This window comes from Mustela lutreola, chromosome 8 (assembly GCF_030435805.1).
Source record: "Mustela lutreola isolate mMusLut2 chromosome 8, mMusLut2.pri, whole genome shotgun sequence".
NCBI lineage: Eukaryota > Metazoa > Chordata > Mammalia > Carnivora > Mustelidae > Mustela > Mustela lutreola.
The window spans coordinates 90196618-90221993 of record NC_081297.1 but is presented as its reverse complement, the minus strand read 5'-3'; the positions used below and the strand labels follow the sequence as shown (position 1 = coordinate 90221993).

At 35.6% G+C, this 25376-nt stretch overlaps 1 protein-coding gene across 5 annotated transcripts in view; it reads left to right on the top strand.

Moving 5' to 3' along the window:
* Positions 1 to 25376, top strand: part of PIK3C2G (phosphatidylinositol-4-phosphate 3-kinase catalytic subunit type 2 gamma) — a 354883-nt gene that overhangs the window by 87178 nt on the left and 242329 nt on the right. For all 5 annotated transcript variants that reach the window (XR_009356772.1, XM_059185937.1, XM_059185939.1 and 2 more), the window contains exons 10-13: positions 2576 to 2609; positions 7561 to 7756; positions 13036 to 13158; positions 19786 to 19917. Coding sequence is in view for 4 of the 5 variants with exons in the window: in XM_059185937.1 (XP_059041920.1) it covers positions 2576 to 2609; positions 7561 to 7756; positions 13036 to 13158; positions 19786 to 19917 (485 nt within the window). In the remaining variant the exon portion in view is untranslated. The remainder of the gene's footprint in view (positions 1 to 2575; positions 2610 to 7560; positions 7757 to 13035; positions 13159 to 19785; positions 19918 to 25376) is intronic.

Genomic DNA, 25376 nt, shown 5'->3' with positions numbered 1-25376 from the left:
CACTGATTATAGTAAGCTTCATGACAGATATGAGCCTTTGCCAGAAGAGGAGACCACATGCATGAATGTGAACACATGACTTTCTATCTGTTAAGATCACTTGGTTGTGCTTCAATTTTATGTCCAGTTCTCAGTGAATCAGTACGCTGAATCAGTACTAACAACAGATCAAAGAATGAGGGAAATCTAATTTTAGGATAAAGCACTTTAATGCTATTAAAATATTACTAGATACAAAAAGTTTTATCTTTAAAACATTCATTTTTCTGAAACTCCCTAAAAGAACAAAAATAACAATTTTCTCAGAAATATCAAGCCTTCAGTATAGCTGAAGACAAAAGAATCCTTTAAAGAGAAATTGAATATTTCCTAGGAAAGCTATGAACAATTATAATTCTCAAAAAAAAGCTCATATTCACATTTCACATCTCTTATATACATATGAGCACTAAATTATTGTGATTATTGACACATAAAAATAGAGTTGGCAATCACAAATTTTTTTTTAAGATTTTTATTTTTTTTAATATAATTTTTTATTTTTTATAAACATATATTTTATCCCCAGGGGTACAGGTCTGTGAATCACCAGGTTTACACACTTCACAGCACTCACCAAAGCACATACCCTCCCCAATGTCCATAATACCACCCCCTTCTCCCAAACCCCCTCCCCCCAGCAACCCTCAGTTTGTTTTGTGAGATTAAGAGTCACTTATGGTTTGTCTCCCTCCCAATCCCATCTTCTTTCATTTATTCTTCTCGTACCCACTTAAGCCCTCATGTTGCCACACCACTTCCTCATATCAGGGAGATCATATGATAGTTGTCTTTCTCCGCCTGACTTATTTCGCTAATATAAGTCACAAATTTTCTTCATATATGTCAACGGCAAAAAATAGTTTAATACCCCTTAATAAGCAGATTCTTATTTTGAGCACACTTTAAAAGTTCACTTATTCTATATCACCTTCATTCAAACGTTTTGTTCTTCTCTTTCTCCAACCTAACCATGAACCCACCTCTGTAAGAATGTTGATACAAATAGTAAGTACATTTTTCAGAATTTGCATAGTAACCAACTGCAGTTAACAATGCCAAAGTATCTCAGTGTGTCTACCCACCACAAACTAAGATTAAAGAAATACTGAGAAAAGTGAATCTTCTGCCAACAAACTCAAATTTGAGAAACTTTCCTTTTCCTTGGCTGAATTTTTTGGTCAACTTCCAAGAGACTATTTCCTGCCATACAGAGAAGTAATTAGGTATTTATTAAATGGAAGTTTTGGCAAGATGATGAATTATATCACAAGTGCAGTTATACTCTTGCTCATGCTCTCAGCATTGGAAACAATTTTCAATCCTTCAAAATTATGTTCCAGAATCTCACATAATATATTTCCATTACATGTTCACACAATAAATGAAACAAAGTGAAAAATATGGTCTTACACATTGTGCTGTAGGTGGATGTCATGGTGATTTTAAAATACAAGTTTATATTTCTGAATAAATTGAATCCCAGTTAAGTCAGGCTAACATCTTTAATAGTCTCACCCACATGGATGGGGTGAAGATCTTATGTATTGTTATTAAGCCTAGTGGTTGAAACCATGCTCCAGTGAAATATTATACCTAAAAGTAATGCTTCTGGAAAGCACCTGAAGAATGCTTTTAAGTTGAAAAGCCATATATTCATATTAAATTACATTTTAAACATGACAGAAGTGTTTTCTCTCTAAAGGAATATTGTAGCAAGTTCTTTGTTACAAGAAAACAATTATTCCCTTGAGAAATCGGGCTTTCATATATTAAAAACAAACTTGTGAACCAAAATTTTTAAAAAATTAGCATTAATTACAGTGGATCATATTAGAAAATGTGTTTGCTTTTGGACTGAAACCTTATTTTTAGTGAATCTGTGAATCACCTTATATAGTTTTCGTGATAATGAATTTACCATCAGCAAATCCTAAACCACCAAAATAATTCTAGGCCTCCAACAAATATAAATGCAAGTAAACAAACAAGCAAATAAATAAATTAAAACCATACTAATGGATGTGAACTAAAATGACAACAAAAAATAAAATTCCAGATAGTATTTTTTTTTTAAATTTATGATTTGGTCACAAGTGTTTTACTATCAGTTTTTTAAAAATCCCTAAAAATAAATAAAGAAATGAAACTATATCATGAGTCTATATAATTTTGCCCCCTTCCATCCAGCCCTCTTTTCACTGCAGTCCAAAGCTTGCAACTGAATAACTGCTAATAAGAAAAACTGGACACACTAAGCAGATAATTAAAATGCACTTTTTTCAAAAAATCATTCACTGCTGTGGAAGGGGAATGGAAGTTAGTCAATATATAGAGAGCTGTTCTAACAACACTAAATATGCATAACTTATTTTTAAAATTTCCAGTCAAAAAAATCCAGATTGCTTATTAAAACATTCAGAAGGCTTTTCTTTCATCTTACAATTTAGCTTCCTTCTATTTATTATCAGTTTGATTGTTTTGTGAATTTGTTTTCTTAAATAACAATTGTATCTTCATTTATTTTTCTTTTCAGAATTTTCATGAAAATTCAGAGACTTCAGCAAAAGGTAAAATATACATGTACCCACATTAAAAAAAAAAAGTTACAGAATCCAAGATAATTAATTTTCAATTTTTCATCCAAATATCAAGGTAACACACAGAAATATTTTTTGAAGTGAAAATGCTTTGCTAAAACGCTTTACTGATGGAAATGATTATTCTGCAAGTGAATAAAAATCCACTCTCTAAACTTGTAGCCTGACATTTTTAAGAAATGGGAAAAGTCAAGAGATCTATAAAAATGAAAGGAATACTGAAAATATTCTTAAAACTATTCCAAGAAACTATGAAATTTTATTTAGCTAATTATATTTTAATGTAAGAGAGTCAGAAAAGTAGCAGATGTCTTTCTTCAAAGTCACTAATTTCAGATTTAAAGTCAAACTCTATTTGAAAGACCAATCTAGCATAATATGTAGGAGGATTAGGTTCTAGAATAATTAGTGTTCACAGAGACTCTGAGCCTATAAAACTGCAAGCCACAGGAGGATTTTGCCTCTACAGAAAATAGTGGGTGAGTGATAGTGTGGTGTAGAGCTAGGGACCCAGCAGGAGGTATGCTTATACGGAATTGTACCTCTCTTCATTTCTTTTAGGAATGCTGGAATAAAAATCCCTTCAGCCCATACTCTTCAGGGGTTGAGGTATAAGATCCCACAAAACTGTGTAGGAATGTTCCCAAAGGTTTATACTCATGCTAAATCATAACAGATTCTAAATAATATATTTTAATCAAATATATATAGTCACTGTTTCTCAATACTGTTTCTCAATTTTATGATACTATAACTCTTTCCCCAGAGTAAAATCAGGTGTGACAAACATTATAACTCCTTATTTCACCACCAAGCCCAGTATATTGAGTCTCTAGCACATTTCACATACTTCCAGTAGTAAAGCATAATGCAAAAGCACACATCACTGTACTACCACAAAAAAGGAAATTATAACCAAGAACTGTATTTCTGTACAAGAAGTCAAGTACAAGAGTTTGAATAATTATCCAAATAATTAAAATTTCCCAAAATATATGCTGGGGCTTGAATTAATAAGATCTCTGACCCAACCTTATGATTTATTTTAGATGTGTATTCATTTGCACAAGATTGGAAATTATTATTTTTTTTTTTTTTTTTTTTTTTTTTTTTTTTTTTAAAGATTTTATTTATTCATTTGACAGAGAGAAATCACAAGTAGATGGAGAGGCAGGCAGAGAGAAAGAGAGGGAAGCAGGCTCTCTGCTGAGCAGAGAGCCCGATGCGGGACTCGATCCCAGGACTCTGAGAACATGACCTGAGCCGAAGGCAGCGGCTCAACCCACTGAGCCACCCAGGCGCCCCAAGATTGGAAATTATTAACTAGAAGTTTGCACTTCCTGCTTCAGAGTACCAAACAGCACAATGTGGGAACTGGGAAATACGTTTCTATAAATTTATAATTCCCAGCCTTTGTTGTTCAGGAGAATCCCTGTTGGTAGGCCTCTAGAGCTGGATGAGTCCTCTTTTTAAAAACGATTTTTACGCTACTTTACTCTTGTTTTATTAATTGCTACTGCTGATTTCTCAGAGAATTTTAATTAGAGCTCTTTCATGCTGCTTGTCCTCTCTGTTTTAACAAAGGATGCCACTTTAAGTAAAATTTGGCCATCTTAAAAATTTTGTACAAATTTATGAATAACTAAGTGAATGATAGCATGTGTTGAACAACAACAACAAAAATGTTTCATTGTGGACAGACCTACTGAGGGGCAGGATGTGGGAAGAAGCTTCATGCTGAAAAGTCCTGTTGTTTGAGTAGCCAAAATGCTATTGGAACAGGGCAGACTGACAGAGGAAAAAGCTGGCTCTTTGTATTATTTTCTTTGGAAAACAGCTAGAAAATACAAGCAATTTATGCTTCAGGAACAACTTGATGGGGCACCTGGGTGGCTCAGTCTTAAATGCCTCCCTAGCTGAGGTAATGATCCTGGGGTCCGGCCCCTCATCAGGCTCCCTGCTCAGCGGGAAGCCTGCTTCTCCTTCTCTCACCCGCCCTGCTTGTGTTCCCTCTCTCACTGTGTCTCTCTCTGTTAAACACACAAATAAAATCTAAAAACAAAAAACAAACAAAAGAAACAACTTGATGAGGAAGTGCATGTGTTTGAAAAAACAGTACTACCGCCTGACTTGGCTGGGCACGCATCGAATCACACCAAATCACAGACGTTTTTTAAGAAGGAAATTTCTGAAGATCTGCTTACTCATTCTCTCAATGACCCCTCCCTCAGCTGCCTGCAGGTTCGGTCACAGGTCATAGTGTTCCTCTCCGTGTAGTTGCGAGCGCCCCAAGCAGACCCGGAAGTTCACCGTGCCGCCGCCACTGTGGGCGGGGCCTTGTGCCGCAGGGGTGTCTGGGATCCCATCTGGGACACAGAACAAGGTCCTGATCGACGTGTGGGTGGGGCCTTGTGCTATAGGGGTGTCTGGGACCACATCTGGGATGGATGAGGACAAGGTCCTGATCAACATGTGGAAGCAGAACCTGGAGTCTGGAGAAGAACGGGGCTCCCAGGCTGGACCACTACAAAGCAAGACGGTGCAGCCCATCTTCCCAGTACCACATGGAAGCCTCCTCGCGAGAGGGTTTCCCTACCGACTCCTCTCGGTGGCAGAAGGGCTGAGCTAAAGGGTGTCCGACTTGCAAGCTTGGCGTTGAGGCCTAGTGAAATCGAGCGCTCCTCCAAGACCGAGGCAACAGAAACCACGACATCATCTGCAGACACGTGTCAGGGGCTGCAAAGTTAGCACAGACTTGCGGAGGGAAGGCGCCCCCATTGAGCCTAAGGAGCCCGTCTCAGTGGAAGCCACAGACTGAAGGTATTAGGAAGACAGAGCCTGAAGGGAGGTGTCTTCCCAAACCATGCCCCTGGCAGACGCCAGGCGGCAGAACACTTCTGCAGTGTTTCGCAAGCTGGTGTGTCTGGCGCCGCGATTCCTCCCCTGGGCTGGCTCCGGGAGGCTCCGCCTCATCCCGGACAGCCGCTGCATTATCCACTCGATGGTCCCACCCACTGGCCATGTAACCCTCAGGACCCTCGGGGAGACAGGGTTCAGGCCTCCTGACAAGATCTTCTGCTCTGGAGAGGGGCCTCGAGGCTCCGCTCTCCTCCGCCCTGTGCCTAGCTCAGTGGATGCCACTATGGGTCCTCTCCACAGGCTAAGCTGTGGTTCAGTGGCATTTCTCCAGGACGAAGTGGCAAAAAAGCAGAAATATCTAAAATGTGGCATTTCAGCATGTTCTTCTGACCGAGGATGGGAAAGGATGGCTTTCAGATCAGATCGGCCTGATTTCTTTCTCAGGGTTTTCTGCTTTACACGTGTCTACCAGAATGAACCCGTAGGATTTAAGGCCTGTTGCCAGGACTGGACGAAGCCTGACAGAGGCTGTGTGAGGACAACAAACGGATGCACACCGAGGGGTCTTTGACCATGACCACAGCTAGCTGTGCCAACCCTCCGGAGAGTCCTTCAGCCAAGGCCGTCAGGAATGAGGGACTACGAGGAGGGCACCAGAGCTTCCATTAACAGCTTATTTCACTTCGTACCGTCTTTTCATTTCCTAAACCCTTTAATCGCTTAAATATTTGTCAAAGATATTCCTGATCTGGCTTAAAAAATAATGTTCTAGCTTTTGTATTTGACTTTACTCATTTAACTTTTGAATCACTACTACACTGGAATATTAAAAAACAATCACGGGGCGCCTGGGTGGCTCAAAGCGTTAAGCCTCTGCCTTCAGCTCAGGTCATGATCCCAGGGTCCTGGAATCGAACCCCGCATCGGGCTCTCTGCTCAGCAGGGAGCCTGCTTCCCATTCCCCCTCTGCCTGCCTTTCTGCCTACTTGTGATTTCTCTGTCAAAAAAAAAAAAAAAAATCACAAGTCATGAGCATATTAATGTATGTGCATATTAATGCATACAAAATGTCAGTAATGAGAATTATTCACTGGCCCCATTAAGAAGTCCGACACTGAGGTCCACCCATGGGATAAGGTTAGTCATCCTTATAAGATTCTTCATTGTAATGTGTCATCTTTCCTGATTTTGATTTCTAAGTTCATAACCTGTACTACCTGGTCCATTGCATCAGTCTTTTCTTGCGTACTCTGTTTTTCCAGGAAAGAGTTTATTGGGAAAACAAAAGCCAGGAAAATTTACCTTAAATTCAGTGGTTAGTCTTTTCATGTGGTTTAGGATAAATTGGTATGCCTTTATCTAGTACATACTTGGAACTATTGCCCCTTGTCCTTAGTCATTTTTTTTTTCATTTTTCTTCCTTTGTGACAAGTCACTTTTATGAATAATCCATAAACCTCTCTTAAATAACTAATAGTAAAAGTTAAATAAAGCTTTGATTTTGAAGAGATTTAGTAAGCATCTTAAATCTTTCATTTCAGGCTTATTTCAGATCCCAGCCAGGTAGTATTACTGTTCTCTTTTCACAGCAGGGCAATGTATATGATTAGTGTTCAGTTAATGGTTAACATCATAGCACAGTAAATGTATTATGATTAATTTTTAGATGGGATTTGTTTGAAGTACTTACAAGTCATGTAGAAAAGCTGTTCATTGTCTGAAATTAATTCTAAAGAAATCATAAACTAAAACAAAAAATATTGCAAATTATAGAATGCCAAATTAATAATCCAAAACTCTGATTTATGATTAAAGTCCATGCTTCCAAGATTTCTGGAACTGAAGATATGAAAGCTTATTGATTATCTACACTACTATCAGCTAATTCAGGCTGCATATAGAGGCACAGATGGCTAATTGGCTTCAGTTGGTGGATGGTCATTTTAATTAAATTTTATTTAAAATTTATCATAAGAAATTTCAAAGCTATAATTGGTGGCTTATAGTAAGTATAGTCCTTCAAAGATGACCTGATTTCTATCCTTTTTTTCTGCCCCCTTAGGCTTGATAGAGAAAGTGACAAATGAACTATCCAGGTCAATCTACCAGCTTATCAATGCCTATTGCTACAGCTTTTATACAGATTTCCAGCCTCTAAAGGTACCTGATGAGATTTCCTATGTAAATCCTGGGCTCCATTCCCACCTTAGCTTCACAGTGTATGCAGTTCACAACATTCCAGAGATTTGGGTGCACAGGTAAGTGGTGGTAAATTTTTCATAAAAAGGTGACTTTTTACTTCGTTTCTAATTGGAGTTTAATTTGTTCTTATTTGCAGGAGCAAATATTCCATAAAAATTTTGAAATTTAATCAGGATAGATTTATCTTAAAACCGTTTTTAAGAACTTCATTCCCAAATGCACATTCCATTTCCCTCAGTCTTTTACCATTCTTCATATTAAAAAATGCTGCATATTGCCAGTTTATCATTAGGGAAACAGAGACTGCTCATTCTATTTAGTGATTGTCCTAATTTTTTTTAACATTTGAGTTTAAATGACTAATGCTAATTAATAGAACTGAGAGAGAGAGAGAGAAAGAGAGAGCACACACAGGAAGTAGTCACTCTGATATCTACGAAGTTATGAGCGGTAGATATTTTGTGAAATTAGTATCTTGATAAAGGGAGAATTAGCCAAGAGTTATTTGAGTTACAATGGAAATTAACCACAAGTATGCATGGAGAAGCATTGCTAGATTTTAGGTTGGCTCTATTATATAGTATTTTTTAAATAACATCATTAGACTAATATTATGACCACTATTTGAAATTCCTTATAGATTAAATCTATAATTTTATAAATTTATAAATGGATTTACTATACCCACTGTATTTTGCACCTCAAAGCAAAGCTGAAACCATTTCAGTAAAAAAGAGAAAAAATTGCTATATGTATTTTTGCAAGTAACTGACCTGTACACATAGTTATAAAGTTAATTGGAAAGAAAAATTTACCTTTGTATGTAAAAAATATTATCTACCTATGTACATATATGTGTATTTCTTTAAATCTGTGGGATGAGGGGTCCTTGGGTGGTTCAGTTGGTCAGGTGTCTGCCTTCTACTCAGGTCATTGTCTCTGGGTCCTGGGATTCAACCCCGTGTCTGGCTGTCACTCAGTAAGAGGTCTGCTTGCCCCTCTCTGCTCCCACCCCCGTTTGTACACGTGTGAGCCCTCTCTCTCTGTCAAATAAATAAATAAAATCTTTAAAAATCAATCAGTCACTTAGTCCACAAGATGAGTGTGTAAAAAACACTATCTACCTACCTACACATAGACATATTTCTTTAACCCATAGGATGATCTTTTATGCCTTTTCTTTATTTTATGAAAATGTAAAGACCTGATGTATAATATCAAAAACTGCTATTCTGATGGTTTCTTACAATATTTAATCATTAGTAAATACTAATTTTAATTAACATGGAAAAGCTGTGTAGCCTGATAAATATGGATAAAACTATATGTGCAAGCCTGCATATATATATATGATGTGGCAGTGTTGTTAATTTTTTTCCATTTTTTTCTATCCTCTGCTTCACTTATTTCTGCTATAATATTTGTGATTTTCTTCCTTCTTTTAACTTTGGACTTAGTTTGTTTCATTTTTTCTAGTTCCTTCAGTATATAGTTAGGTTGTTTATTTTTTATACTTATAATAGAGGAATTGATAGCTATCAACTTCTTTCTTAGTACTGTTTTTGCTGCATCTCAAGTTTTGTTATGGTGTGTGTTCATTTTCATTTGTATCAATATATTTTCTAATTTCCCATTTAATTTCTTGTTTGACCCAGTGATTGTTCAGAAGTGTTCATTTCTATAAATTTGTTAATTTTCCCGTTTTCTTTCTGCTATTGATTTCTAGTTTTATCCTATTGAGGTCAGAAAATACATATGGTTTGATCTCAGTCTTTTCAGATTTGTTAAGACTTGTTTTGGGACCTAACACATGATCTATGCTAGAGAATGTTCCGTGTGTTCTAGAGAAGAATGTGTATTCTCCTGCTATTGGATGGGATGTTCTGTATTTATCTGTTAGGTTCTTTCTTGTTGTTGTATTCATTATGAAAAGTGGGCTGTTGAAATCTACTACTATTGTGTTGCTATTTCTTCCTTCAGTTCTGTCAATGTTTGCTTAATATTTTTGCTCCAATTTGGGGTGCCATATGTATTTACAATTGTATCCTCTTGACAAATTCACCCTTTTTATCATTATATAATGTCCATCTTTATCCCTTGTGATTTTTTTTGACTTAAGGTCTGTCATGTCTTAAGTATGTAAGGCAAGCCCTACTGTCTTTTGATTGGCATTTGCATGGAACATCTTCTTCTGTCCTTTCACTTTCAGCCTATATGTGTCCTTTAATCTAAAGTGAGTCTCTTAAAGGCAGCATATAATTGGAACTTGTTTTTTTATCCATTCAGCTATGCTATACCTTTTGATTCTGGAGTTTAATACATTTGCATTTAAGGTAACTAATGATAGGAAAGGACTTAACTATTGCCATTTCTTCCACTGTTTTTTATTCTTTTCCTCTCTTGCTGTCTTCTTTTGCATTTTTTTTTTATTATTTGTAATGACACACTTTTTAAAATTTTATTTTTTTTTCTCTAAAGATTTTATTTATTTATTTGACAGAGAGAGATCACAAGTAGGCAGAGAGGCAGACAGAGAGAGAAAGGAGGAAGTAGACTCTCTGCAGAGCAGAAAGCCCAACTTGGGGCTCGATCGCAGGACCCCAGGATCATGACCTGAGCCGAAGGCAGAGATTTTAACCCACTGAACCACCCAGCCGTGCCTGTAATGACACATTTTGATTCCTTTATTTTCTTTTGTGTATCTTCTATAGGTAGTCATTTTCTTTGTGATGACCGTAGGCCTTATGTAAAGCATCTTATATTTTTAAAACAGTCTTTGTTAAGCAGATAACAACTTCAGACACTTAAAAAAAACTCTATTCTTTTTTCTCCCCTTACCACACTTTGTTATTGATATCACAGATTGCATCATTTTGTTTTACATATTTTTATAATTATAGCTCTTTAATACTTTGCCCTTTACTTTCTATACCACAGTTAAGAGTGGTTCATGCACCATTACTAAAGTATTTTACTGTATTCTGTATTTGTCTACATATTTACCTTGACCAGTGCCCTTTGTACTTTTATATGCTTTTGTGCTTCTCTCTAGCTAGCATCTTTTTATTTCAACTTTGAAGACCACTGTTAGCCGTTCTTGTAAGTCAGGTCTCGTGGTGATGAAATTCCTCAGGTTTTGTTTCTCTGGGAAAGTATTTCTTTGTCCTTTATTTTTGAAGGACACTTTTGCCAGAGCAAATATTCTTGACTAGCAGTTTTGTCTTTTAGAACTTTGAATATATCATCCCACTCCCTTCTGGCCTGTAAGGGTTCTTTCTGCTTAGCAATCTGCTGATGAACTTATGGGGTCTCTCTTTTATGTGGTGGATCACTTTCTTCTAGCTGCTTTAAAAATTCTATGTCTTTGACTTTTGCTAATTTGATTATAATATGTTTTAGTGTGCTCATCTTTGGGCTTATCTTAGGTTGGTTTGTGGAGCTTGGATCTGGGTGTCCCATTTCCTTACATACAATTAAGAATTTCTCATCTATTATTTCTTTAGATAAGCTTTCTACCTCTTTTTCTTCTCCTCCTGGGACTCACATAATGTGTGTATTTGTCTGGTGGATGGTGTCCCGGAAGTCCCCTAAGCTTTCTTTGCTCTTCTTAATTCTTCCTTTTTTTTGTTCCTTTGATTGGATAACTTCAAATGATCTGTCTTTGAGTTCACTGATTCTTTCTTCTGCTTGATCAGGTCTACTCTTGAACCTTTATAAAAATTTTTTTTAATGCAGTTATATGCTTCAGTTCCAAAATTTCTGTGTGATTCTTTTTAATATTTTTTGTCTCTTTGTTTATAATCTCATTTTATTCATGCATCATTTTCCTGGTTTGTTGAGCATTTTTATGATAATTATTTTGAATTCTTTGTCAGGTAATTCATATGCCTTGATTTATTTAACATTGGCTTCCGGAGATTTATTTTATTGTTTTTGTTGAGCCATATTTCACTCTTTCTTTGTATCCCTAGTTACTTTGTACTGGAGTCTGTGCATTTGAAAAAAATATAAGGATCATTGGTTTCATACAGAGAAAGAATGTCACCAGTCAGCATAACTAGAAACTCTGGGGCCTTTCAAAACTTTTCTCTTCTCTGGATTTGTGTGTGTAAATTCCTGATTAGAGAGGTTTTGCTTCTTACTTCAGGAGCTCATAATTTCTTATTCCCCCTCATATCTGTCTATGGCTCTTCAAGTTTGTTGGTGCTACTGTAAGCTCACCAGCTGTTTTTGTTCGTTGATTATTTTAGGATTTTATCAATTTATTTGAGAGAGAGAGAGAGAGCATGGGCAAGGGAGGGGCAGAGGGAGAAGCAGACTCCCCACTGAACAGGGAGCCTGATGGGGGATCATGACCTGAGCTGAAGGCAGACTTAACCGACTTAACATTGAGCTTAACTGACTGAGCCAGCTGGGAGCCCTACCCCCCACTGTTTTTGGTTCTCAGCTGTTCCCTGGTAGCCTGAGTATGCCAGGTCCCATCCATGCTATGAATTAGGTAAGACAGAAACTAGTCCTTCAGGCTGCCACCCCAAAAGCTAGAACATTGGACACATACTCTGACTCTTTTTCTCCCCAAGTAAAAGCCAGAAGTTGAACACTTTTTCCTGTTCATTGTGCACTGAGATGGGAAATTTTCTTCCTGTTCATTTTGCACTGAGAATCCAGAAGTTGGGTTTTTTTTGTTGCTGTTGTTCATTTGCACTGAATTAAGGATTTTTTTTTCCTATTGATTTTGCACTGAGATAGCACAGTGGCAAGTGAATTTGTTCTAGTTCAAACTATTGGTTTTGTTCTCAGAGGCCCCCATTGGCAACCATTCCATTCAGCATTTATATTTAGGCAGGGCTAGCTTCTGTCCTTTTAGTCCCTTGGATAACCTCTTAAAAAGTCTGAATACTAGACATATGTTCCAGTCTTCTCTTTCCCACCCAGGGAAAAGCTAGGAGTTGGGAGTTTTCTCCTAATCATACTGCTCTCTGTCAGGGAAGGAGTTCTGGAAAAGGAGTGCCACAAATTCTCCTGCTGATTTCTATGTGGCTCGTTTGCACTTGCCTGGAGTGCAAGAGTTTCTTGTTTCTGAATTCCTCACAAAGGGAATTGATCTGTGTATGGTTGAATTGTGCTTCCATGGTGGAAGGAGAGTCTGGGGCTTTCTGCTGTACCATCTTGCAGATGTCACCCAACATAAATTTTTAAAGTAATTTTTAAAGCATACTTTATATAAGCAAATAAAACTTTATCATTAGACTTTTAACTGTAAAAATAATTGACCCATATAGAAAACTGGTCTCTTTATAGCTTTCAGCTTATTGAATCAATTTTTTTTTTTAAGTTATAAAGCATTTTCTTTTTCCTGTTGGCTTACTTATGCTGGAAAGAAGTTGTGCCAAGTGAGAAGCTACAGAAATATTCCAGTCAAAAAATTGTTTTTTCTCCTGGTCAACTGGAATGAAACGTAAGTTTAATCTTTATTTTGGCAATATCATTTTTCTAATAAAGATCAAGGATTCCTTTTTTCTCCTTTTTTTTTTATAAAGTGGAAGGTGTGATTTTTTTTTTTAATATTGCCAGTTGGTTTGATTCAGTGATGTGATAAATATGCTCATACTAATAGATAACTGACCATATAGTTCAATAGATTAAAAGTCCATTTAGAAATCTAGACCAGCGTCCAATCCACATTATCAAACTGATCAAAAAGGGGAATTGAAAAAAAAGAATACTTAATCATTCACATACTGTGGATATAAGAGATATAAGAGATACCCTCTATTTGGGGTTGAGAGAAGTAGATTCTAGGTATAACAAGGAAGAAAAAATTGCCCAATAATATGTAATCTCCACCTTCCCATTAAAGCCAATTATAAATTTATTTAAACAGCCAAGTTTTTTTATAATAATTATCTATGCATGTATGATTTACCATCTGATTTTGGCTGATTGGTTCCTACTTTCTCATTTTATAGAGATTTATTAAATCAAAAAGAAAAAAGTACCTTCTTGACACAGTTCATTCCTTCTTGCTCTCCTCTGTCTCCCTCCTCAAGTCCTTACTTTACTCAGAATCTCAGGGTGTTCATAGACCCCATCTATGGCTATTTCATGATTACTTACACTTTTCCTTGCTGTTCCTATGACACTACTCCACTAGCTTTCAGTAATTTCTGTGGGGTCACCAGTGCTGCACTGATAACCGGTTTTCTTCCCACCTCAAATAGAAGAAAACTAATTTACGTCTCATCAGCACTTTACCAGATCTGGCTTTCTTGGAAGATGATTTGACTCCCCAATATTGGGCTTTTTCACTGGGAAATATGTGCTAAAATTTCTGGGACTCAGGATGGTGTCAGATGGCAGCACTTATCCTAATCTTAATGTTACCACAATCAATGACATGTGGCCTTCAATTTTTATATACTCCATGGTTCCTTCTATACAAAAGCAATTCCTCCTTCCACTAGGACTATGACAACATTTATTTTCCCTTCCTTAATGTTCTTAATTCCTTATATGTTCTTAATTCCTTTGACCAAAGGAATTAATTCCTTATATGTTATTAATTCCTTATATGTTATCTTAATTCCTTATATGTTCTTTAATTCCTTTGACCAAAGACCTGATCTTCAATTACAAAACCCTCTTCTATTGCACAGAATGAGTTCTGCTTGTAAAATTCATAAGTGGTTCCCCAATTCTCATAAGCTAAAATACAAATCCTGTGGTTTGGCCCCTATCCTACACCTTATCTCTGAAGTTAGCCCCACTCCATGGCCCTGCACGCAGTCATTCTGTATCTGATCTGTTTACCCTAACTGTAAACTGAGAGATCATGCCTCTGCTAAGGGTCCTCCATCTGTCAAGAGCACAGTGGCTTTACTGCCCATCGTGGGACCACCTAATTATCTTTCAAAGTACTCTTTCACTTTCTCTGCAAACTCTTTTTTGTAACATTAGAAATAATTGGTCACTTCTCTTTTATTGGTTGATGTGAATATCAATCTATTCTCTTATGGTCCCTTACTGAATTTGTTTGCTTATATTTCTGTTTGCTTTTGCCAAATGACACAAAGATCTTTTGTTTTTGTTTTTGTCATTTTATTTTCTTTTAAAAAATTTTCATTCTGGCCATAGCAGCATTAGTAGTATCTGGTAGAGTAAGAATTCAATATGTGTTCTTGAGCAAATGAATAAATTTCATGTAATAAGTGATCTTTTAAAAATGTTATTAATCAGCTCAATGACTAAAATTATTCTTTTAGCTTAATTACAACTTAGCTATTTAAAAAAATCAGACTAATTTTCAACTGATATGTGCTATCATTTAATTCAAGAAAAAACCTACTAAATCTAAAGTTGGTTTTTAAAAAATCTCCACACCCAAAAAAATCTCTAAATAAATCAAAAGTCATTAGTGTTCTTGGATAACTATACTATTTTTAATAGTCTAATAGTTTAATAACTACATTAATATTTTTCTTCTCCTTCAGGTCTGTACATGTGTATCTTTACTGTGAACTTTTTACTTCCCCCAGTAGAGTTAGTGAACTCAACCTAGAATTATTTTAATTTTATCTCATTTCCATTAGAAAGAGTTATTTACTATTTTTCTAGGAGACTGTAGTATTCTTTATGTATATTTTATTAACATATATCTAATACACTATAATTGATTATACATTTCATTACTAGAGTCTACACTTAAGGATTGAAATTTTGTTGTTTAATAATATATGACAGAGATTTTGACTACATATTTCAATCATCATAATATGCCCCAAATATATTATCTCATCTTAACAACAAAAATATGAAACAGGTATTGTCATCCTTTTTTAAAGATCAGAATATTGAGGCTTCTGAAGCTTAATTAACTTTCCCTAGGTCCCACAACGCGTAAATGACAGAACTAGTGCTCAGACCTACTCTCACTCCAAAGCTGATGTTTTTACTGTGATTTCTATACTATTTCTTAAAACATATAAAATCCTTGGCAGAGTATTTATATTCTATAAGTAGTTCTTGCATCTTAACTTTAAAAAAAAAAAAAATCTACTCCATTCTCTTATCAGCAGCCACCCCATTTTTATCCTCTGAGTTAGGGCAAAATCCTTCCAGAGAGTTGTATATTCTCACTTTCTTCAGATGTTTTTGTTGTTGTTGTTGTTCCTGTGCTCTAAAATATGCTCGAATTAGGCTTTCATCACCTCTGCTTCACTGAAGTTGCCCATTAGAGTCACTAGTGACCTGCGCAGTTAAATCTAATGTTGGTTTCTCAGTTCATCTTGCATGATCTATTTGGAGCATTTGGCACTCTTGATTTTACCCTCTATCTTGAAATATGCTCTCCACTTAGCTGCCATATTCTTTTTGCTTTCCTTCTCCTGTACTGGACATTCCTTCTCTATTTTCTTTTTTTCCCTGAGACTGATCATGGTCTTAGCACTTACACCTCTTTTCTCTTGTATTTACTTTGCTCCTTTAACTTTCTCTTATCGTCACATGGCTTTAAATGCCATCTATATGCCAGCTTCTCCAAAAAATTATATCACCAACCCAGGCATCAGTCACAAACTCCACACTTATGCATTCAACATGTCTAAAACAATACATGTCTAAAACAATGTAACTTTACATTCCAAGCTTGTTTCCATGGATAACCACCCTGGACGATCCTTTTCCGTTCCAGTTGTTCAAGTCGCGTATTTATGGTGAATAACCTCTTAGGTTCCATGTCCAGTAAATCCTATAGGCTCTCCCTTCAAAATATTTCCAGACTATTACTTCTTATCACTTTCATTAGTCTAGTCCCCCATTCTCTCTCCCCTAAATTACCATAGTTGCTATATAATGGTCTCCCTTCTTCTCTTGTACCTCTATAGTCCTTCTCACACAGTGGCTAAAGTGACTTCTTTTAAAATGTAAGTCAGGCTGTGTTATTATTGTGTTTAAAAATCCTGAAATGGTTCCCTGTTTCACATTACAGAAATCCTTATAATGGTTTATTGCTATACATCAGTATTAAAAGGAAAGTTCTAAACATATGAATTAAATCTCCCATTTTCACTATGAAAAACTCACTCTGATCTTAGGAAAACTATCTCATATAGAAAAAGAAAACATTTCAGAAAAATTTTAATGTTTATTCATTTTTCAACTGCAAAGTAAGGCAAATATATGGTTAAAACTTGAGGTCTATGCCAGCTGCTTGCATAAAAAGAAGCAATTCACTTATTGATTTGTCCCTTAAGTATTTTCCTTCCTTTTTTTTTTTTTTGGTCTAAAAGTTCATTCCTTTGATTTTTTGATACCTATGTAAAAGTTAAAAAAAAAAAAAAAAAGATTTTCCAGTGAGTGTGAGATTATTCTGGCTTTAAAAACCCGTATGTGTTCAAGAAATTAATAACTATTTAGAAAGCCTGTCTTCCTACCCTAGAAGAATTTATTTTTATTAATAAAAATGACAAAATGGAGATTGACAGTAACTATTCACTGTAACTTATTAAATTTTTTTCATTCTTGATATGAAAGCTCACTAATGAGTGAAGTTATACTTGAAGAAACCAGACTCAATGAGAAAAAGAACACTCTAGATTATGTGAGGAATAAAGTGAAATCATAGCTTCTATTCTAGCACAGAAATATGAAAACCAAATAGAAAATCAATTACAAGTAAAGGAGAGAACATTCAAGAAATTATTATGCATTCCACAAGATCATCAACATCTTATGTTGAGTTTCAGAGCTTATTCCTGGCTGAGAAGTATGTCTACATTATCTTCAGTGGATGTTTTGAGTATAAAACAATATGAAGGAAAAGAAAAACTTTTAAATATCTAAATGTAAAACAAATTAATTTTTTAATAGTCTAAACTTTGCTAATCTTGAAAAAATAGATTTTCTTTATCATAGTCTTCTCTTTCTTTCCCTTCCCTACTTTTAACTAGAATTAAATTTCATCTGTCTACAATGGCTAATATAAATTACTACATTATTGATTGAATAGTGAATGTATTGTTGATGTGTTGCCACCATTTTCCACCTATTGTCTTATACAGTGTTTGATCCATTATGTTGATAAGGAAAAAATGAGGCTTACTTGTCATAGGGCCAATATCTGAATGTAAACATACCCAGATCCAAACTTCTGACTTGTCCTCTCTGCACAGCTTACATATTGACATTACAGAGTTATTATCAACCAATTATATCTTGCCTTAAACTGCACATATTACCCCAACCCAATTTCCTCCTCATTTTATACTTCTGTATCAGTTAAAGTTATCTACTATAACATAATCTAGAAGGCTAGAATTCATCTTTAATTTTTCATTGTGCTATTCTACTAATACGCTGTTAGTCAAATATTAGTTATTCATTTTACCTCTAAAATAGGCCTTCTGTCTTCCCTCTTGTTAGCTGCTTTATTGCCCCCTTGGATCTGGGGCTCTTTATCACAGGGAAGAGCATATTGAGGAAATGGGTGCGTACTTCCTCAAAATCAGTATGGTCACTAGACTGAATTGATGCCTCATTATTTCTTAGGCTGGATACTGCCCAACCACTAAAAGAGGGTCACAAATGTCTTATTTGACACCTTATGTAAGGACTTCTCTCTGATATCCAGATCAGACAGCCAACTCCTACTATGAGAAAATTACCTGAGGCCTCAGTCTGCACCTTCCAGTTGCACATTGGCTTTGTTCATCATCAGTCCTGCACTAATTACTTACTGCTTAAATAATTTGATGTCAAAATTCAACTGGGAATCACAAGGCCAGTGGATTCTGTTATACTCCCCATACCTAATACCATCAGATATACAATATAAGCTGTCCCATTTGCTCTTCCAGTCACTTTCTTTCTTTTTCCCATCCCTTGATGAATCAGTTCCCATAAGTTCACTTATCTGCTAACCTCTGTTCAATTTTTCCATTTCTTCCTTGCATTTTCATCTTCTAGCAAACATATTGTCCCATATATGCTTCTTTGTGTGTTTGATTTCCTTGTCTCATAAATAGATCTCTCCTAAATGCTATACATGTCTTGATATTCTTATAATAGAATCTGATCATTTCTTATAACTGAGATGATTCCAAAAAGGAAAGAAAGGTACCTTCTCCCTTCCCTCCATTAGAGACCTCAGATCACACTCGCAACTTTCTGTCAAAGCTTTTTCTTTTGTCACCCAGGTGTATCCCTCCTAGTCTTTATAGTATCATTTGTAACCTTCTAGACATTCTCTTTTATATATTGATGGATTCAGTATCTAAATTCAAATTTTTCTCACCATGAACCATCCTGTGTTTATCCTTGGCCACTTTTTTTTTTGCCCAATATCTACAGTCCATCCAGGGTCTGTATTTGGAATTCCTTCACCTTGACCTATCCAGAATTGGTATGTCCATTACATTTTAGCAATCATCGCCCCATGCCTAGGGATTTCATCATTACCCAGAATGGTTCACATTTAAAATAGTAAACAGCTCTCTATACTTTTAGCTGTCTTTTTCAAATATTCCCTTTTGCCATTAAGGAAAAGCTCAAATTCCCTTGCCTGGCCTACAGAGTTCTTAAGCATTCTGGCAACTACCTACCTTTTTAATAGCATGCTCTGTAAATTCCCCAATGAACTTGACCACATCCCTCGTTCTATGCATAAATGACCTTATCTATGTACTTTTCTCTTCTTGAAGTATTCTTTTCTGAATCTCCATCTAATTATAGCCAACTTACTCTCTAAGACACATTTCAAGTTATTTCCTTCCTTCCCCCATTCACTAAGACGATGTTAGTCATTCTTTCCTCTGTGTTTACAAAGAGTAAATTCATAAGTCATTATAAATTTTAAAAATAAGCTTACATGTCAAAATTATAATTAAAGCAATCCCCATTGATTGAATAACCAATCTCATTACTCTATGTATTTTTGCCATATTTCTGTTTTTATAAGATCAAACACAAAAGTTCAAAAGGATCCCTCAATTCAAAAAGTTGGTTATATCACATACCATTATATTAAAAAAAATCTATGAAAATATCATGGTAACTGGGTAGATAATCTACTTTTTTCCTTTATTTTAAGGATCAATTTTCCTCTTGAAATAAAGTCACTTCCAAGGGAATCCATGCTCACTATAAGATTGTTTGGGATTGTCTGTGCAACCAGTAATGCCAATTTATTGGCTTGGACTTGTCTTCCATTGTTTCCAAAAGAGTAAGTATATCATTCGTTCTTAATAAAGCTCTCATATCAATAAAAACCTCCTTGGAATTGACTATTTTGCAGTATATGGAATAATGAAAAAAAGAAGAAGGCATTTTGTTCCAAAACTGAGGTAGATCAATATAAATCATGACTATTGAAAGTGGAACTGAAAAGCAAAAATGTAGAAATGGCTTTAGAAAGAGACCTCATGCTCAACTTGTCAACTGGGTCATTTATAATAAAAAAATATTGGCATGACCAATTTCAATTGCTTTTCCTTCTCTGACCAGCCAGTTTCTCTGGCATTAGTAATTCAGAATGACTTAGATCAATACTGTCATTTAGAAACAATGTGAGTCATGGAATTCTGGCTGAAGTAAAATTATACAGTGTAACTGGTCTGCTGATCTTTATTGCCAAGAAGAAAATATTTGGTAACTTTAAGATAAAACTTTTCAGGAAAGCAAACCAACTATAAGTTCAGATAGTCTGTCAGAACTAACGGCCATTGCAAAATTAATGGTTGACTTAACCATAAAGATTTGGAATGATTAATACTGAGAATATTTGATAAAGTCAGTAACATGGTTTTCTGTGCTATTAAAGAAATAATATTTCAAATAAATCAGCTTAGTTGTTTTTCATATGGCAGGACTCGCTTTATAATTGAATTTGGGTATTAAGGAGGGCACATGTTGCATGGAGGACTGGGTGTGGTGCATGAACAATGAATCTTGGAACACTGTAAAAATAAAAATAAAAACAAAAATAAAAATAAAATGTAAAAAAAAGTACAGGACCTTCAAAAATTAGAATATATATAGTTACTTTAATATTGTTATAAAGAATGTTTATAACATATAAAATGTAATAATATAATAATATAAACAATATAAAAATGTTAAGAAAATTCATCTGCTTTTGTCCCCAAATTTAGTCATTATAAATAAATTGTAATCAAAACAATTGTGATAAATCTTTAAGATCATCTTTGTTGGATTAATTCTGATCTGGGGTGTGTGTGTGTGTGTGTGTGTCTGTGTGTGTGTGTGTTGCTCTATTACTTGTTTTCATGTACCTATTTCCACATGTATATTTCTGTTGACAGTAATATATTTATCTTTGTAGTAGCTATCATCTAACATTGTACCTCTTATAAATAGACAATCAGTGGAGGTTTATTAAATTGAATTAGAAAAAAAATCAACCCTATAGGAGATTTAGGATAAAGTAAAATTTCAAAAGTCTATAAGAAATTCTTTAATCCTGAGCTGCCTGGCTGGTTCAATCAGCAGAGCATGTGACTATTTTTTTTTAAGATTTATTTATTTATTTGAGAGAGGGGGTTGGGGAGAAGGGGGTGGGATTATGGACATTGGGGAGGGTATGTGATTTGGTGAGTGCTGTGAAGTGTGTAAACCTGGTGATTCACAGACCTGGGGATAAAAATATATGTTTATAAAAAATATATGTTTATTAAAAAAAAAAAAAAGAAACAGTTTAGCCCTAAAAGGAATGCCTACTGCAGTTAGCAGATATTTCAAAAATCTGATTTGTGGGCTAAGGACTTTGATTACTTTCTCACTAGGAGCAGCTCTGCAAAGTGCCCTTCCTTCTCTTGAGTGAGTTTCTCTAAAGTTTCAACTCCAGTATTCGTAACATCTAGCATGTTTGTAGAATAAAAATTCTAGCTCTTTTCTGAAAAAATTCAGTTCATTTTATTCCCTTCTATTATCTAATATATTACTTTGTGTAAAACATGTAATCAATAAACATTAAATATATAAGAAGTTTGGATTATATCTGTCTTTCAGATGAGATTGGTTGTGTTCAAGGTGGGATGACCATAGACTATATCTGTCTTTCAGACTAATCTTCAAGACTTTTTTTTCTAGATAGTTATGATAGTAAAAACACTGCCTCCCTGTTTTTCGTCATGTTTCACTTACCATTAGTAAACATTTTTATGTGAGTGCTCATCTTTAGTAATGCCATCTGGGACTGATAGTAGGTGGTGTTTTCCTAAGGGAAAGAGATTGAAATTGTGGATGATGAGACATCATATCAGAAAACAAAACTTACTTCAAAGAGCACTTTGATAAGCATTTATAAATATATTCCAAAAGATCATTTCTCATAAAAACCAGAAAATCTGCTTCTCTTCTGGGGTAAACAATTCAAAAAAAAAAAAAAATCCAGATGTTTTCAAGACATCAAAAATCCATCATGTAGGGCAATTAGGGAATGTGATGACTCCCACTGTGTTCATTGCTCTAAGTGACAGAGATTCTAACCCAATTTATTTGATCCAGAAATTTCCAGATCACAGCAAATAAGTCACTTAATTTCATTTCCTATCATGGAATGACCCCTATCCATAAACATTTCATATTAAATCTGTCATTTATTACAATTTGACTTGCCCATACCTAGCGATGTGAAGTTGTCAAGAACACTTATATCCTTATTTTTTCCAGCCTACACACAACCTGAAAATATGCTGAATTAAAGGCTTCCTATCCCTTTGTCGTTTCCAAAGTGGTTTTCAGAAGAACCACGGGTGATTAAACTCAGATATATCGGTTATGGCTGCATCAGGAATGTCTACAAATAAAAATAAACTTCAACATTTTAAAGCACACAAATTCACGTTCAGGTCTATAAAAAACATCCAAAGTACAAAGTTAAAAGTTGGCCCACAGAAGTTTTATAATCCTATCTTTTTCAGATAGAACTTCCATTGCATTTATATTCATAATGCCTCCGCATTGCAATAAGAAAGGGTTTTTCTTATCTCAACAGTTTCTGTGAGCTACCTTCCCTACTTAAATTCAAAACTAGTGTGGAGTTACTTAGGGTTTCTAAATTGTGGTAAACTCTTTCAATACATAAGTCTTCAACATCGAACAATAGATTCCCCTGGGGAGATTTTAAAATAAATCCCAAACCCAAGTGTTCCCAAATATTCTGATTTAAGTGGTCTGCAGTGGGGTCCAGGTATCAGTATTCTCAAAGCTCTCTGGGAGTGTTAAAGACCAGAAAAATTAGAATCTTTTCAGATTTTCAAAAGAGACCCAAAACAAATCTTAATTTCAAAACAACTTGACTCCTCAGATTGTTGCCTATGTAGCCAACCTTGACCCCACTGTATTTTACCATTTCAGATATATCCTCCAAATCAAATATAAAAAAAGTTGTGGGTGAGAATTCCTTATTGTCTACCCTTCCTATCAAGAGAGACCCACAGAGTGCAAATATTACAAATACCTCATTTACAGATGAAGATCTCTATGATAAAGGAAGGTTAAAAGACTTTTCTATAAATCACCAGACTAGAATAGAACAAGAACCAGAATGCAAGTTTGATTTCTCTCTACGTGTGTTACTACCTTAATCTGCCACCCTTCCTGCCCTTAGGTGTCACACCTTGCTCCACGAATGCATTGTGACAATCTCAACAACATACAAGAAGCTTCTGCCTCAGTTTTGCCTGCACTCTGCTTTTGAGCATGAAACCTATTAGACTTATGATCAGCAGAATCCCAAAGAGTTTTATAACATAAGATCCTATGGACATGCTGGCTGCCTGTATCTGGTGTCTTTTCTATTCTTGGGTCCAGAATGCCAAGCCACGATGCACATAAATAGCATGGAGGACATGGGGAGTTAGAGAGGAGAAGGGAGTTGGGGGAAATTGGAAGGGGAGGTGAACTATGGACTCTGAAAAACAATCTGAGGGTTTTGAAGGGGTGGGGGGTGAGAGTTCGGGGTACCAGGTGGTGGGTATTATAGAGGGCACGGATTGCATGGAGCACTGGGTGTGGTGCAAAAATAATGAATACTGTTATGCAGAAAATAAAAAATAAATTTAAATAAATAAATAATTTGACTTAGGGGGGACAAAAAGATCCTATAACTAAAAGTAACAATAATTATTTTATTCAAATCTTTTATTTCATAGCTATAGGACCAGGGGCCCAGAGAGGGTAAACCAGCATCTGTTCTGGTGCCACAGTTTTGGGGTTGGCTTTTCTAGATATAGGAATTTAAACAATATTGAAATCAAACAGATCCTTAAGGATATTCCAGAACCAGTATTTTGAAATGTTATATTTAGCAGTCTGTCCCTTTTTCTAATGGCATCTAATTCAAAATCTCAGATTTTTCAAAATCTCAGAGTGTAAGAGTGATAACCAGTTTATGTGTTTTGTTGGGTGAGGAATGGGAGAAGGGGAGAATTTAAAATCCTGGCATCCAACCTATTTGCTGTCTCCTTACCACCTTTCTAAAGTGCACCTCCAACCATCAAGCCATATGAAAACAAACAGAAAGCTCCTTTGAATACCACTGATTTTATCCAAGAAGATCAAAGAAGTTAAACTACATAATGATGATAGGATACAGATGTTCTGATAGAGTCTGGTGTTTTTTTTTTCTTCACAAAGGAAACTATTTCCCATTTCCTCTCTTCATTATGTAGTTAATTATTTGCTTAATGTTAAATTGACTTAATAAACCTTCTAAGAGTAGTAACATAAAAACTACTTCGGTTCCCACTGGCCTGTGTATTAGAAGTTTCCATTTTTGTCTTCTTTCTGAGATCACCATCTTAGATGTGTTCTCTTCACATCTTAATTCCACTAATCATCTTTATCATCACTGTATTTTCTATCTACAGAAGTCTTTGCGAATTTATTAGATAATATATTAGAATATATTGGATATTAGAAATATCTGTTTGTAGAGATGTTTGCAATATCTCAAACAATGTGTAAGTACAATCCATTATCAGATAGTAAATTAGCTGGGGCACCTGCATGGTTTAGTTGTTAAGGGTCTGCCTTTGGCTCGGGTCATGATCTCAGGGTCCTGGGATCAAGCTCCACATTGGGCTCCCTGCTCAGCAGAGAGTCCGCTTCCCCCTCTCCCACTTCCTCTGCTTGTGTTCCTTCTCTCATTGTGTCTCTCTCTGTCAAATAAATAAATAAAATTTTGGGGTGCCTGGGTGGCTCAGTGGGTTAAAACTTCTGCCTTTGGCTTAGATCATGCTCTCAGGGTCGTGGGTTCGAGCCCCACATCATCATCCTGAGCAGGGAGCCTGCTTCCCCTCTCTCTCTGTCTGCCTCTCTGCCTACTTGTGATCTCTCTCTCTCTCTCTGTGTCAAATAAATAAATAAAATATTAAAATAAATAAATAATAAATACAATCTTTAAAGAAAAAGTAAATTAGCTAATATTAAGCATACAGAGAGCCCAAAGAATGGTGCCAAACATCCTTTTCCTCCTGAATTGCCCTGAAGTATGTGTTATATAAGCCTCACTTGGACAGCTAGGAGTTTAGTCTTAGTATTCTTTATTGCTCGTTAAGTCTCTCCATTCACATACTTGATTCAGGTGTTCTGACTTCGTTCTGCACAGTATGCCTCAGGGTTAAGGCCATGGCAGCTGTTAATCCAGGCTTCTTCCAA